Below are 16195 nucleotides of genomic sequence, written 5' to 3'. Positions count from 1 at the left end.
CTTGGATTATGCTGGGACAGGCTTAGCTTCAAACCCTCAGTCCCCCTGGCCTTTGCAAGCCTCCTCCTACTGATTCTGATTCTTGGTTTGGAAAATATAGTCCTTGTATGGCCTAGTCCCTACCCTGCCCTCACCATTTCCTCCCCTCCTTCTCCAGGAAAAAAGTACACCACCCCCCACCTTGGCCCCCTTCTCTGTAGCTCAGACCCCAGCCCAGCCTCTCAGTCAGCCTCCCACTCCAGGAAGCTGGGCTTTGGCTGGCTTGGAGTGGTTAAAGGAGAGTTGGGGTGCCTCTGGGAGGTCTGTTTGTAGTTCAGATTCTTCTCATTCCAGGCTCAGCAGGCTCTCTCTAAGGGAAGGGCCTGGGGTGGAGGGGCGGGGGGAATCCTTGGGGCACCAGCTGCGGGGAAGGGAAGCTTCCTGGAGAGAGGAGGGAAGTGTTTGCTTCTCCTCCCAATGACCCCCATCCACAAGGTAGGAGCTACCTCTCCCAATTCCATCTTTGGGGTCCCCCCACTCCAAGCTGCCTCAACATTAAAGCCCCTCCCAAAAAAAGGAGACATTTAGAGGGCTCAACTGAGGTCTGATCTCTTTCTTTGTTTCCTAAGGAGTTTCTTGCCTTCTGGGATGCTTACTTTCTGGAGAAGCTGGGGAGGGTATCAAAAGAGGGATGCCTGGAGAGAGACTGGGTCAGTACCAGCTTCAACGAGGACTTGTCACTCTGTCCCTCAAACTGAAGTCTCCTGTAGATTTTTCTTTGAACCCAGCATAGGCAGATCTGTCCCTCTATACTGCTAGATCCCAGACCACAGAATTCCTCCGGGTTTGATCAGAGAGACCCAGCCCTTGGGGGCAAAAGCATCCTGAACCCCTCAGGCCTTAGAAGTCTGACATCTGCCACAATTTCCTGTGAAACCTCATCCTTGGCTGCTTCTACCTGGTCTAAGGAGAGGAGGAAAATGAGTACTGAAGACTTGAGTGTCCATTAACTGCTCACTGACAACTTTATCTGGTCCTCCCCACCCAGCGAGAGAGCAGATTCGCATCCCTACCTTACAGATGAATAGTCTGAACTCCAGAGGGCTCAGAGTGACCCGTCCTGGGAAGGTAGTAATGAAGTAGAGAGCACTGTCGTGCGCCTGTGTTCAAGGACCTCTCCAGGTGACCTGTGGTTGACAATCTGCTTCCAGGTTACAAAACAGCATGCACCACCCTAAATCTCTTTTCCCAAAGCAATTCTTCAAATCCATTTTCTTGGTCCAACCTCACTTCAAGGGGAAAAGAAGAGATTTATTGTACCATTCTGCAGATGGAGAAACTGATACTCAGAAAAGCAAAATGATTCACTGAAGGTCAGAGAACTAGTAAGTACTAAGGCCAGGACCTGAGCACTTCAGTTTCCTGGGGCCACTTCATGAGTGCCACAATTGTATCAAATTTGTTTTTCCCTCTACTCTACAGATTGGGGACCAAAACATTTGCAATTAAGTACGGCTTCAAGGGACACCTGCGTGGCTCAGTGGGTTAAAGCCTCTGCCTTCAGCTTAGGTCATGGGATCCTGGGATCTCAGGGTCCTGGGATCAAGCTCCGCATTGGGCTCTCTGCTTGGCGGGAAGTCTGCTTCCTCCTCTCTCTCTGCCTGCCTCCTGCCTACTTGTGATCTCTGTCTGTCAAATAAATAAATAAATAAAAATCTTTAAATAAATAAATATGGCTTCAAGAAATTGGTTAATTTGGGGGCAGCTGGGTGGCTCAGTGGGTTAAGCCTCTGCTTTCAGCTCAGGTCATGATCTCAGGGTCCTGGGATTGAGTCCCCCATCAGGCTCTCCACTCAGCAGGGAGCCTGCTTCCCCCTCTCCCTCTGCCAGCCTCTCTTCCTACTTGTGATCTCTCTCTGAACTAATAAATAAATAAAATCTTTTTTAAAAAACTAAGAAATTGGATAATTTTGTCAAAACTGGAGGATGGAAACCTGGACCCTAGAAACCTAGCTTGCTTACTTCTCAGAGCTTGGTTTCTTGCCTCCCTAAGTTGGGTTCCAGAGGTGGGCAAAGCTGTCAGAGTAAGAGTGTTGGATGGGGTGTCCAGGCAGGACACTTGGATCTCTGGATTGCCCACACTAGAGAGTTCTTCAGGCCCTGTCATATTTTTAGAGGGCATTGATTCACTTAACAAATGTTTACTGAGCACCTACTATATACCACCTATTAATAAGCCCAAGAGTATGCACAGAAACCAAGACACAGCCTCGGTTCTCAAGAGACTATCTTGTTGAGAACTGGGGGGGTTAGACATACCAAGTACTAAATGTCACCAGATAAGCACACACCCAGAGAAAGGAGTGTGGGGGTAGTGTCAGGAAAACACCACAGGGACCAGTCTTGAAGGATTTACAATGGTGGAAGGGCTTTTTTGGAAGGACCCAGTGAGGCAAGGACATAAAGTATGAAAATACCAAGGGTGGGGCGCCTGGGTGGCTCACTGGGTTAAGTCACTGCCTTCAGCTCAGGTCATGATCTCAGGGTCCTGGGATCGAGTCCCGCATTGGGCTCTCTACTCAACAGGGAGCCTGCTTCCCCCTTTCTCTCTCTGCCTGCCTCTCTGTCTACTTGTGATCTCTGTCAAATAAATAAATATTAAAAAAAAAAAAAAAAAAACGAAAGAAAATACCAAGGGTTCTGCTCTGTGTAGGTCATAAGTGAAGTCAGGATAAGGTGTAGAAACAAAGATCACTCTGGGTGCTTTACATAAATGGATACTTAAGGTGCTAGAACTGAATTGTGCTCCCACATTCCTATGTGGAAACCTGAACCCTCAAAGTGAATGTATTTAGAGGGATGCCTGGGTGGCTCAGTTAAGCATCTGCCTGTCTTTGGCTCAGGTCATGATCTTAAGGTCTTGGAACCGATCCCCTCATAGGGCTCCCTGCTCAGCGGGGAGTCTGCCTTTCCTCCTACCCTTCCCTGCTGGCTCATGCTCTCAGAAGGAAGTAGGCAAATAAATAAATTCATTTTAAAAAATTGTTAGGTGGACCGGAAGAACAGACTTTATAATGAAGACACAGAAATGAGCCTCCAGGAGGAGTTGCCGCCTTTGCCACATCAGGTAGGGGGAATCATGAGTCCAACTTCTACTCCTACCACAGACGCTGAACAAGGGGCACACCTCGTTCTAGGACCTCACCTGCCAGCAGAAATAGAGCAGTGAGATCATGGCCTCATCTCCCTTGAACTTCCAAGTCCCAAAGGAATGAAGGAATGCTTTCTGTATCTGGACCTCTAGCTGCAAGGGAGGCTAAGCCATGAGGTTTTTGTTTGTTTGTTTGTTTTTGTTTTGGCTTTCTAATCTCTGTAGCACAGGAAGGTACCTAGAAGGAGGTGGGAATGGATGCTGAAGGCCAGTCCATTTTGTCTACCGCACTAGAAATTAACGCGGGGAAAGTGACACTGGGGTTTGAGTTTGAACAGTTGTTGAATGAGTTTGGAGTGGGGGATAGAGCAAGACTGGGTAGCTGCCAAGATTACCCAGGGCTCCGAAAGCTAATTGAGTGCTCTGGAAAGCAGAGAGCTCTGGAGTGTGCATAAGAATCACTGGAGGATTATGAATTCTGAATATCGGGAGGACCCAGGAATCTGTTGTTTGTTTTTTTTTTTTTTCTTTAAGATTTTATTTATTTAGGGCGCCTGGGTCGCTCAGTGGGTTGAAGCCTCTGCCTTTGGCTTAGGTCATGGTCTCAGGGTCCTGGAATCGAGTCCCAGATCAGGCTCTCTGCCCAGTGGGGAGCCTGCTTCCACCTCTTTCTCTGCCTCCTTGTGATCTCCATTTGTCAAATAAATAAATAAAAATCATTTTAAAAAAGATTTATTTATTTGACAGAGATCACAAGTAGGCAGGGAGGCAGGCAGAGAGAGAGGGAGAAGCAAGCTCCCTGCTGAGCAGAGATCCTGAGATGTGGGGCTCGATCCCAGGACGCTGGGATCATGACCTGAGCTGAAGGCAGAAGTTTTAACCCACTGAGCCACCCAGGCACCCCAGGAATCTGTATTTCTAATAGGCAGCTCCTGCCTCAGGGCCCCTTCTTCTGTGATTCTGAGGCCTGTGGACTAAAGGCTTTCAACAATATGGTCCTGGGGCAGAAGCTCCAGTGGCGCAATTCCACATAGTACTGTGAGCTCTGCAAAAGTTCGGTTTTTCAGGGGTACAATGAGCCAAGTTAGCCCCTTGCTCTCCTTCCTGAGAGCTGGTTCTGAAGATTGGATGCTTAAACCCTGAAAAAAGCCAGTGAGGTGTGCAGGGGGTGCAGGGGGAGGGGGCCTGCTGGAACCCAGGAGTCTAGGGATTTAAGCCCCCCACCAATAGGACCAGCACCTAGGAGAACTAGGTGATCCCTCAGTGACAGGCACAAAAACGTCTTGGAGCTGTGACTCACTGTGTCCTTTCTTCCAACCCTGGCCCTGATGTTCAGGACCCTTGGGACTCCACTTTGATTACAGCAGTGACAGAGCACCTTAAACCTTGGGGAGTTTAAGGATTTGAGAGATAAGGAGCAAGGTCAAACAGAAACAGGGTGCAGGAGAGGAGGGGAAGAGAAGACTGGAACTGCCATCCAGAGTGGCCTGGAGTCCCCGTGGGAAGCCAGCTATGTCCTGAGCCCACATTGAATGGCAACACAAAATAATATCCAAACGGATTTTTTTTTTCCTTTTCTTTCTCAGTAATTTTGTTTTCCTGGTTCTTATTCCCCAGCCCCAGCCCTCAAGCTCCCAGTTCTGAGGGCAAGCCCTGGCCTTCTCCTGGCAGCACACCCCAACCCAGCCCCACATCTCAGGGGAGGTCATCACTTCAAGTCAGAGCAGGGCCAAGTCTGCAGGGCTAGGCAGCCAGGGAGGAGGACCTATCCTTCTTCCCAGGGGTCCCCTTCCACACCCAGTTCCAGACTCCCAGGGTCCCCTCCAGAAACTTCTGCAGTCCTGCTTAGCCAGGATCCCCTGTGCCTGCCTCCTGGGGCTGGTTCTCCCAAGGAGAAGAACAAGCTTTTGGGCTGGGGGAGGGAGTCAGACACCCATTCCCCAGCCCCCAGTTATCACCACAAAGCAAAGTCCAGGGAAAGGGGTGGGGTGGGTGTTAGAGAGCCAGGTCCTCACTAGTAAATCAAAGTTGGTTTCCCAGATGGAGCTGCAGCGGCTTTGATTTCTCAAGCCGCCCCCTCCCCCTCTGTCTCCCCTCACCCCCAGCTCCATGGTTTCAATTCCTCCCTGAAAAGCAGTGGGGCCTCCTTTCAAAGCAGCCCAGCGCCTCCAACTCCCAACTACAGCTTAAGTTACAGGAAGGAGAAAGGGGAGGGGGTGAGGTGGCCCAGCCTGGAGGAAAATGAGAGAAATTCTGGGAGAAGTGAAGGGGACAGAGAGAGTGAAAAGAAAGGAAAAAGGAGGGAAAAATGAGAGCAAGTTGGGAGATGGGGTACAGATAGTAGCAGAAAGAGGTCCTCTGCTGGAGCAGGAGGGAACCCCACTGGGGAAGCAAACCTATAGCTCATCCTTCCCCAAGTGAGCATTCCCCCACCCCCTTCACCCCTGAGGACTCCTCCACATCTACAAGTCTATGATTCCGGCTCTCCCCGTTCCTCTCCTCTTGGCATTAGTTTCTAGAACTTTCCAGGAGACAAAATATCTGATTCATTCACTCCCAGAGATACTTATTCCTGGGACTGAGAGGGCAGGAGTCACCCCCATGAACCTCATTAACCAAACTCAACACTGATTTTTCAGCTTTGTTTTCCCCAGTCTGCTCTGAGCAGCCCACACCTTGCTCTTGCTTGGCCTAGGCCTGGGTTAATTAAAGTCCTTAATTAGTAGATCATCTGTTATATCTGTTTAATCCTTTTATGGCCCATTTTGCCATCCAGAGACCTTGGGGAGGGGTGGTAGTGAGATAAAGGGCCTAACAGCTGTACTCTCTGCCAAATCCCCCCCTCTATCCCACTGGGTCCCCACTGCCAGGGGGGCAGACTTGGAACTTGGCAGGGGTGGGACGAGGTGCACTGAAAGGGACCTACTAGTGGACAGGCAGTGGGGGCTCTGGGAGTCCTAGACCTGATGATTCTGTGGCCCAATTCTAAGGGCTGGTTCCCTGAAAGCTGAGTGGAGGACCAAGTTCGGGGAGAGGAAATTCAGCATCTCACCTGAAGTTAATTCCAGGACTTAGTGGCCAGGCTGGGGAGAGAAGAGGAAAAGGAAGATTCTTGACCAGGCAGAGAGAGATACCTTGTGGGCTAGGGGAGGGGTAGCGGGTAGCGGGTAGCCCTGTAGATTCTCTGAAGGCTCAAACCTTGTTTTCCCCATTGAGAGTATTTTCTTTCGCTTAGAGAATAAAAACTGAAGATTCAAAGCATCTGACATTAAGTTCTCTTCCTTAGCCCTCCCCTCCTAAACAGATACATACCCCTTTTCCTTTAGGGTGGAGGGTGCTTCAGGAGGGAAAGAATGTTGACCCAGGATTGAGAAAGGGGTTTCCTTTCTTCGCAGGAGCCCAAGAGCAACCAGAAATGTTCAGGAACATTCCTTTCCTTGCTCGGGGCTGGGTGGGAGGGTGATTTCTCCAGAAGGCAGAGGTTCTAATGGGAAAGAAACAGGGAGACAGGGACGCCTGGGTGGCTCAGTTGGTTGAGCAGCTGCCTTTGGCTCAGGTCATGATCCCGGCGTCCTGGGATCGAGTCCCACATCGGGCTCCTTGCTTGGCGGGGAGCCTGCTTCTCCCTCTCCCTCTGCCTGCCACTCTGTCTGCCTGTGCTCACTCTCGCTCCTCTCTCTCTGACAAATGAATAAATAAAATCTTAAAAAAAGAAAGAAAGAAAGAAACAGGGAGACAAGGAGGCACGCAATTACCCAGAGTCTTTCCCTTGGCATAATGAAAGGCCAGAGACAAGAGGATTTTTGTGTGAGAGTGGGGAGCCCTGGGAAGAGCCCCTCAGGTTTCCTTAGCCAGAGGAATTTCCCTGTGCTGTCTCTGAGCAGGCTCATGGTGTTCAGGATATTGCTGCCAAGCTGTCTTTTCGCTTACCTGTAACACACAAGCTTTTCGAGCAAGGAGTTTCCACGATCCAAACATACGATTTTCACAGCTCCCTTTATCTGGCCCAAAGGTAAAAATCAATAAATGTTTTCATGATCCCCCTCTACAGACGAGGGAGCTGAAGCTAGGGAAAGCAAATTGACTTGCCCAAGCTCACTCGGCAGGTGTGGGAGGGAGCCAAGCCAGCAGCCAGAACATTCTGAGACTCAGACCAGGTTTCTTTGCTCTCTACCAGCTCTTTGCTCTGTTCTGCAGGGTTGAGCTTTCTGTTCTAACAGAACATCCCGTGAAACGGAGTGCAAACTGTCAGTACAATGTGCCCCCAACAATTATTCCAGATATCGGGTTTGTAACTTGAGAGATGACTGATAGCCATGCCTTGAGATTTAGAGAAGTGGTACTCACTGTGCACTGGGGACATCTGGGCTCCCATCCTACCGCAGAAGCCCAAGACCAACCAGAAATGTTCCTCAGGGCTGAACAGCAGCTGTGCTCTGAAGCAGATGGCAGACTATCACCCCCCTAGACCCGAAGTTTCCTGAAGCTGGAGCCCAGGTCTCTATAGACTTTGTCTGCTTTGCATATTGTAGGTACTCAAAACCTTGTTGAATTGAAAACAATAGCTATTATTTTTCAAGCTTTTTTTTTTTAAATATTTTTTTTATTTATATATTTATTTGACGGACAGAGATCACAAGTAGGCAGAGAGGCAGGCAGAGAGGAGGAGGAAGCAGGCTCCCCACTGAGCAGAGAGCCCGATGCAGGGCTCCATCCCAGGACCCCGGGATCATAGACCTGAGCTGAAGGCAGAAGCTTTAACCCACTGAGCCACCCTTTTAGCCTAGCATCAGGTCAAGTGAGTGCCATGCTCTACCTCATTGAATTGTCACAACAGCTATTCAGCTCTTCAGCTATTCAAGTTCAACCAACTTGAGACTCTCAGTGTCCTGAGAAGTGAGCCTGTGTAGTTCACACGTGGGCTAGACTCTTTTCTTCTGGCCCCACCACTCCTTCTCAGTTTCCCTCCTCCTCGACCCATTGTCCTCAATGTTGGTATCTCCAAAGCTCTCTGGTTTTCCCACCCAATCCACCTTCCCTAGGTGATCTTAGGCACTCCCATAGCAACAACCATAGCCTAAAGTTACCAGATCTGAATCTAGCCTAGAGCCCCCTCCTGGCCCCTGGCTTAGAATAGCCACCTGTTTTCTGGGCACCCTCCATTGGATGTACCATCAGCTTGGACCAGCTCTCCTGAATTCATTACACATCCTGGTCTGCATTTCCTAGCTTCGTTAATGACATCAGGGCATCTTGGTCAGAAACCTTGGTTGGCCTCCTCCCTCCTCTCTCTTCTCCAACTACACAGCCTCTGCTCATTGGACACCCTCACCATCTCTTGCCCAGACTCTTGTAATCTATCCCTAACTGGTATCTCTGACTCACCCAAGTCATGTTGCCCATGTCTCCCCAAATGCACAGCTAAATCTTGGGCATGACTCTTTCCCTTCCCCACACTCCAGCATATCTCCAACGGCAGGAATCCAGATTGGGTGCACGATATCTAGGGTCCCTGCTTATTTAAAATCTCCTCTGCCATCATTCTCCTACACAGGACTCTAGCAGGCCCAAATTTGTGTATTCTTGGGCTTCCTGTCCATTCCAACCATTTGACCCCACCATACCCTTGCATGTGCTGGTCCCTTGGGCTGGAATGCCCATCCCCACCTTGAGATGGGGGCTTCATATTTCTATACCTAGCGCCTCACACATGGTCTGCAAAGCCCTGTGGATCTGGGTTCTCTTTACCTCATTTTATTTTATTCCTCACTACAACTACACAATCTTCCACTGCCCTCCCCAACCCAGTCTGATTCCTGTATTACACTGCCTCAGCATAGGCTTCCCCTCCATACCGCTGAATCCTGTGGCAATTTTGCATCCATTTAAGTGACTATGTGATAAGTGTGAGTGTCTCCCTCTTCCTCTAGAATGTAAGCTGCCCAGGAACGGGGTCGCTTCTGGTGATCACTACCTAATTGAGTGCATAAAAGCACAAAATTCTTATAAAACATTAGGGGCTGTGTGGTGTAGGAGACAGAACACACACACAGCTTTAAGAGCCAAGCAGGCCTGGGTTTAAATCTCAGCTCGGACACTTTGTGACGTTGAGAAAGTTGTCAAATCTCACCTAAGGTCAGATTCTTCATCTTGAACAAATAAATGAATGAATAAATGAATGAATGAATTATTTTTTTTCTTCTTTAAATAATTTTATTTATTTATTTGGCAGAGAGAGAGACATGAGAGAGGGAATACAAGCAGGGAAAGAGGGAGAGGGAGAAGGAGGCTTCCCTCGGAGCAGGGAACCAGATGTGGGGCTCGATCCCAGGACACTGGAATCATGACCTGAGCAGAAGGCAGACGCTTAATGACTGAGCCACCCAGGCACCCCTGAATGAATGAATTTTTATTTTATTTTTAATTGTAGATTCTTCATCCATAAACCCAATGCAATACTTCTTGTGTATGTGCAGTGTTCAGTAGGAGCTCAAGAAATGGTAGTAGTGGGGCACCTGTGTGGCTCAGTGGGTTAAGCCTCTGCCTTCGTCTCAGGTCATGATCCCAGAGTCCTGGGATGGAGGCCCACATGGAGACCGCATTGGGCTCTCTGCTCAGCGGGAAGCCTGCTTCCCGCCCCCCTCTGTGCCTGCCTCTCTGCCTACTTGTGATCCCTCTCTCTCTCTCTGTGTTAAATAAATAAATAAAATCTTAAAAAAAAAGAAATGGTAGTAGTTACCCTTTGTATCCAAGGATGTTTGCCAAATAAATATTTAATTCATGTCACTTCATGTTTTGAAAGGTTCTTCATAATTGTAAAATGTATTCCTGTCATTCTGAAATTACTCTGAATGTGTAGTCTCATATTTTAAAAATCTGCTGGCTCATTCCCACTTTGCAGATGGTGAACCTAAGGTACAAAGAACTGAAAGGACTATCCGAGTCAGGGATCAGGTCCAGGTCAGTGCTCAAGCTAATTAAAAAAAAAAAAAAAAAAATCAGAATTAACTGTGGTACCTATCAAATGACATAATCTAGTGTTTAAACTAAGAGAATCTGCTCATTCCTTTAGTTACAGATCTCCTGCCATTGAAAGGTGGGTTTGTGGCGTGGAAAGTGTGTGGATAGACCTGAAACCTGAAGATGTAGGTTCTGGTCCTGTTCACATTCCAGATCCTCACACGAAGAGGCAAGAGTAAGGGAGAAATATTGTGATTTCACCCAGGCGCGATTTCTTATTTCATGTAGAAATGCTAGATAAGGGGCACCTGGGTGGTTTAGTCCTTGGGCGCCTGCCTTCAGCTCAGGCTCAGGTCATGATCCCAGGGTCCTGGGATAGAGCCCTGCATTGGGCTCCCTGCTCAGCAGGAAGCCTGTTTCTCCCTCTCCCAGTCTCCCTTCTTGTATACCCTTTCTCGCTGCCTCTGTCAAATAAATAAATAAAATCTTTAAAAAAAAAAAAAAAAAGGGAAGAAAGAAAGAAATGCTAGATAAGTGCAAGATCTCAGTAGAATGACTATTCTTCCGGGATACACAAACTCTTAAAGGTCCGGGATGCTGCCATTTTCCTCTGCATCCCTCCCTCCTCCACCCCCACCCCCCAGCACCTACCACAGTGGTTTGAAATGAGAAGACTCAAGAAAAGTCTGTTGAAGGAATGAACACTTTTCTGAGAGAATGAAAGAAGGCCTGTGACTTATTTTTTCCACCTCCAGCTCCCCCCTTTGTGGGGGTGGTTGTGGAAGGGATAACCGTCACTCAAAACTGGCCTCAGGGCAGGAAAACAGGTTTGTCACGTAAGGAAATTGAAGATGCTGCATTTCTATTGGAGATTGACTCTCAATTTCCGATCGGACGGTGAGCTTCCTGAGTGGAGAGTAGGAGCCTGTCTCACTCATTTTTGTTTTCCCGGCTCAGCTCAGGGGCTTGGTCCCAGCTCTAGAGAAGCACAGGGATATACTGGGAGGGGGAGACTGAAGGAGGAGCCCTCAGGTGTGGTTCAGGCCCCTCCAGAATACAACTCTAGACTGTTCCTTAACCATGTGGATTTGGGGGTGAGCTGTAACTTGAATGGAGAGCAAAAAGCACGTTAGGAACACTTTAGAATGCTTTAGGAAGTATTCTTCCTAAAGTAGTGAAAAGAAAAATTATTGTATTCTCTGGGATACAATAAGGACCATTTTCACATTGTAAAGAACTTAAAAATCTGCTTATCATTCAACTGGGGGGGGGTGTCAAATCCTGTCCAACTTGGATCTGTTATACGTATCTACTTAGAGGTTGTTTTTTTTTCTTCTTCTGCCCATTCCTTTCTTCTTTCTTTCTCTCAAATCTCTTTTGTTGTTTCTGTTTGGTTTGCAAAGCAATCCTTTTCTAGATCAGAGCAGGAAACACCTCGCCAGGCTGGGAGGACTTATTGTACTGAGAAGTAAAGGGTTTTCAAAACTCAACTTTCTTTATTCTTTTTAAGTTATCCTCCTCCCGCCCCCTTTCCCTTGGAAGACACGGTAGAGGTAATTGATCCATCATCCAGTATCAGGCCCTGGAGATTTACACGCAAATCCCTCCTATCCTCCCGCCCCAAACCCTTTCCCAAATTTAAAATCCTAGGAGGGGAAAAATAGAAGACCGTTCTAAACTAGTAGGAACCCTTCTGGCGGCCACCACCCATCCCCAACCAGGTGAGAGACGGGGGAGACGGGGTAGGTAATCCGCCACAACCCCCCAGCCTCTCCCTCGCCACACAGGCCATCTCTTTCTGGTGTGGAATCACTTAAGGTTTAGGTAAAACTCCCCTCTCTTCCAGGAGACAGTATCTGGAAGCTTTTAGGGGACGGAGGCAGAGGTAGGGAGAGAGGAGGAAAATGCCCCCAACGGCCTAAGAGAGTCATCTCTTCGCTCAAAACTGCCCGTCACCCCCTACCCCCCACCATTAACTTTCGATTAAGACCTCCCCGTTATGGCAACTAAACTTTACTTTGCATAATTAAGATTTGCCTCGGAAGAAGGGGGAGGGAGAAGCCGCAGCTCTCGGCCATTCTCCTTCACCTCTCCCCCCTACCACCCCCGCCCCAACCCTCCAGCTCTGGGCCTCTAAGTTCCTGAGTTTTCTCACTTTGAGGTGCCACCGAACACAAAGAACCATAATGGGCTCCTTTGTGCTCGCTACGGGGCAATTACGCCCTGGAGTCCAGGCCCCTTTAAGAGCCTCTTAAAGAGACAGGCTCTCATTTTTCAGAGGGTTATTTAAGGGTGTGTTTAAGGGGGAGGGGCGAGGCAAACTCCTAGGGGTCTGCGTACTGGGTGAGGTGAAACTTTTTGTCTGCACTCCTTGAGGAGGAGCTGAGAGAAATGTCTTTGTGAGCCGCTCTTTTTTTAAAAAAAGTGTTTCTCTCTCTGAAACATTTTTAAAAAGTTGAGGTTTTTCACTTGATTTGAAAAACTGGACTGGAATAGGTGGGGTGCTAGGAGCAGGGGCGGAGGCAAGGATTTAAAGAAGCAGTACCAGCGAGAGCGCCTTAGGCCCCCAGGAGAAGAGTGATCCAGGGCCGAGTGGCTTGGGTCTGCCGCAATTCTGGGGCTTGTGTGTCTCCGGATCTCGCCGCCGCGACTCCGGAGAAATCCCGTGCTGGGCAAACAGCCCTTAATATAATAATAGCTTGTCTCTTTAAAAAGCAAAAGAGGGGGGGAAAGTTTTGTTGGCATCTCGTTTCTGATCTCATTATGTTGTGGTCGACCAATCCAGCCCTCGGGGCTGGTCCTGGGGTTTAAATCTGATTGGCCGAGAGCACATTTTGGGATGGTGCTTAGAGCTCGACGGGGCGGTTTCAAGGATCCCTTTTTTGGGGGGCTGAGAGGAGGGCGGGGCCGCCGGCGGGGGCCCCCTTGAAACCGACTAATTGGGATCGGAGAGGCCGAGGTGAGGGCTGGAGGAACGCACAAAGGAGTCGCTGGGCGGAGAAGGGAGGGGAGAGGCGAGAGGAGGAGAAAGAAGAGGAGAGAGGGCAAGCAGCGCGCGGTGTCTCGGGCGGCTCAGTCGGACCGCGGCGAGCTAGCCGGCAGGCGCGCCGCCCCCCTCCCCCGCCCGGCCTCCCCAACTCTGCGGCCGCCAGCAAACTTTGCAAAGAGGCGCGGGAGGCGGCGGCGAGGCGGCGGCGGGGAAGGCGCGCGGTCTCGGGCCTGGGGCGGGGGCGGGGGGGCGCCCGGGAGCCGAGTGGGGGGCGGCGGCCAGCATGCGGCCCCGCAGCGCCCTGCCCCGCCTGCTGCTGCCGCTGCTGCTGCTGCCGGCCGCTGGGCCGGCCCAGTTCCACGGGGAGAAGGGCATCTCCATCCCAGACCACGGCTTCTGCCAACCCATCTCCATCCCGTTGTGCACGGACATCGCCTACAACCAGACCATCATGCCCAACCTTCTGGGCCACACGAACCAGGAGGACGCGGGCCTGGAGGTGCACCAATTCTACCCGTTGGTGAAGGTGCAGTGCTCCCCCGAACTGCGCTTCTTCTTGTGCTCCATGTACGCGCCCGTGTGCACCGTGCTGGAGCAGGCCATCCCGCCGTGCCGCTCCATCTGCGAGCGCGCGCGCCAGGGCTGCGAGGCGCTCATGAACAAGTTCGGCTTCCAGTGGCCCGAGCGCCTGCGCTGCGAGCACTTTCCGCGCCACGGCGCCGAGCAGATCTGCGTGGGCCAGAACCACTCCGAGGACGGCACGCCGGCGCTGCTCACCACCGCGCCTCCGCCGGGCCTGCAGCCGGGGGCCGGGGGCACCCCGGGCGGCCCGGGCGGCGGCGGCGGCTCTCCCCCGCGCTACGCCACGCTGGAACACCCGTTCCACTGCCCGCGCGTTCTCAAGGTGCCGTCCTATCTCAGCTACAAGTTCCTGGGCGAGCGCGACTGCGCGGCGCCTTGCGAGCCCGCGCGGCCCGACGGCTCCATGTTCTTCTCGCAGGAGGAGACGCGCTTTGCGCGCCTCTGGATCCTCACCTGGTCCGTGCTGTGCTGCGCCTCCACCTTCTTCACCGTCACCACCTACCTGGTGGACATGCAGCGTTTCCGATACCCGGAGCGGCCCATCATCTTTCTGTCGGGCTGCTACACTATGGTTTCGGTGGCCTACATCGCGGGCTTCGTGCTCCAGGAGCGCGTCGTGTGCAACGAGCGCTTTTCCGAGGACGGCTACCGCACGGTCGTGCAGGGCACCAAGAAGGAGGGCTGCACCATTCTCTTCATGATGCTCTACTTCTTCAGCATGGCCAGTTCCATCTGGTGGGTCATCCTCTCGCTCACTTGGTTCCTGGCGGCGGGCATGAAGTGGGGCCACGAGGCCATCGAGGCCAACTCGCAGTACTTCCACCTGGCCGCGTGGGCCGTGCCGGCGGTCAAGACCATCACGATCCTGGCCATGGGCCAGATTGACGGCGACCTGCTGAGCGGCGTGTGCTTCGTGGGCCTCAATAGCCTGGACCCGCTGCGGGGCTTCGTGCTGGCGCCGCTCTTCGTGTACCTGTTCATCGGCACGTCCTTCCTCCTGGCCGGCTTCGTGTCCCTTTTTCGCATCCGCACCATCATGAAGCACGACGGCACCAAGACGGAGAAGCTGGAGCGGCTGATGGTGCGCATCGGCGTCTTCTCGGTGCTCTACACCGTGCCCGCCACCATCGTCATCGCCTGCTACTTCTACGAGCAGGCCTTTCGGGAGCACTGGGAGCGCTCGTGGGTGAGCCAGCACTGCAAGAGCCTGGCCATCCCGTGCCCGGCGCACTACACGCCGCGCATGTCGCCCGACTTCACCGTCTACATGATCAAATACCTCATGACGCTCATCGTGGGCATCACGTCGGGCTTTTGGATCTGGTCCGGCAAGACGTTGCACTCGTGGAGAAAGTTCTACACCCGGCTCACCAACAGCCGGCACGGCGAGACCACCGTGTGAGGGGCTGCCCCAGCGGCCGCGTCCCCAGGCGGGCCTCTCCCCCCCACCCCGCCCGCGCGCCCGCACGGGGCGTGGGGGGGCGCCTTGCCTCTGCGGGGGGGTGGGGGGCCTCCTACAGACTCCTTATTTTATTTTTTTAAATAAAGAACAATCGAAACCATTTCTCTTTTAGGTTGCTTTTTAAAGAGAACGATGCCCCCAGCAGGTTTGTAATTAAAACTGTAAATAGTCTTGTAAATTTAATTATATATTTTCTATTTAAAAGAAAAACGGAAAAAAAGGGGGGAGCGCCAAGGGGCCCCGAGGCTGAAGAATGAAGGGAGGGGGCTTTGGAGGAGTCCTCTCCTTTCTTCAGTGCCCTTTTCAAACACCATCCCCTACTTTGGTTCGAATATTTTGGTGTTTTGGCAGGGCTGGGCCTGCTGGAAGAGGTGTTTCTGGGACGAGATGGAGGAAGGGGTTAGATTCAACTCCCAGAGCCAAATCTGTGAGCCTTCTCGCTGGGCCTGTGGAAGTCATTGGGTGTTTCCGAACAAGACTTGGGTTCTTCTTGTTTTATTCCCTTTCTCTCCCCACATGTCCTGTCTCCTTCACTCGATCTTTGGAGCATTCCCCAAAGAGATCGGGCTAACCCCGCGAGTGGGATGGGGAGACAGGGCGAGATGGGGTGCGGAATGGCCGCCTCCCCCGCAGGCTGGAAGATCATTCTTCTCTTTGACTTTTCTTTTCAGCTTGCTGCCCCAAGCGCTTGGAGTGGGCAAAGTGCTTTGTAGTGCTTTGTGAAATGTGTTCCGAAACAAAACCGCCCCCAACCCCACCTCCGCCACTACCTTGAGTACCAATCCTGACTGTCTCCATTTTTAGGGAGAGCATTAGCTCACAAATGTTGGGGTTCTGAGATGCCCTTGTGTCTTTCCCCTTCCCTTGTAGTTGGCTCCCTGCCACTTCCCAACCGAATATCTTCTCTGGCATTCAGATAAGAAGTTTGCAGGTTGGTCTCTGCTTTATCTATGGGTTTTTGTTGTTGGGCCCCCCCCCCCCCGCAAAAAAAAAAAAAAGCAATAAAAATGGGTTGGGTTGAAGGGAGGGGACGGATAGGCTGGTGGGATTTTTAGTTTAACTTTGACAAAAG

At 51.3% G+C, this 16195-nt stretch overlaps 1 protein-coding gene and 1 long non-coding RNA gene across 2 annotated transcripts; both read left to right on the top strand.

Annotated features, from left to right (window-relative positions):
• The first annotated feature begins 402 nt into the window (after positions 1 to 402).
• LOC122907579 lies at positions 403 to 1524 on the top strand. The gene is made up of 3 exons (XR_006384729.1): positions 403 to 474; positions 1191 to 1364; positions 1462 to 1524. It is a non-coding gene; the product is annotated as an uncharacterized LOC122907579 (long non-coding RNA).
• Positions 1525 to 13310: 11786 nt separating this feature from the next.
• FZD2 (frizzled class receptor 2) lies at positions 13311 to 15133 on the top strand. Its single transcript, XM_044247768.1, has one exon. It carries the CDS (start codon positions 13363 to 13365, stop codon positions 15061 to 15063), a length of 1701 nt encoding a protein of 566 aa, XP_044103703.1. The 5' UTR covers positions 13311 to 13362; the 3' UTR covers positions 15064 to 15133.
• The last annotated feature ends 1062 nt before the right edge of the window (positions 15134 to 16195 follow it).

This window comes from Neovison vison, chromosome 5, assembly GCF_020171115.1.
Source record: "Neovison vison isolate M4711 chromosome 5, ASM_NN_V1, whole genome shotgun sequence".
NCBI lineage: Eukaryota > Metazoa > Chordata > Mammalia > Carnivora > Mustelidae > Neogale > Neogale vison.
This window is presented reverse-complemented; position numbering and strand designations above follow the sequence as displayed.

Excerpts from the sequence above, each read along its gene's own strand:
- FZD2 (XM_044247768.1), top strand. The coding sequence starts at position 13,363 with ATGCGGCCCCGCAGCGCCCTGCCCCGCCTGCTGCTGCCGCTGCTGCTG.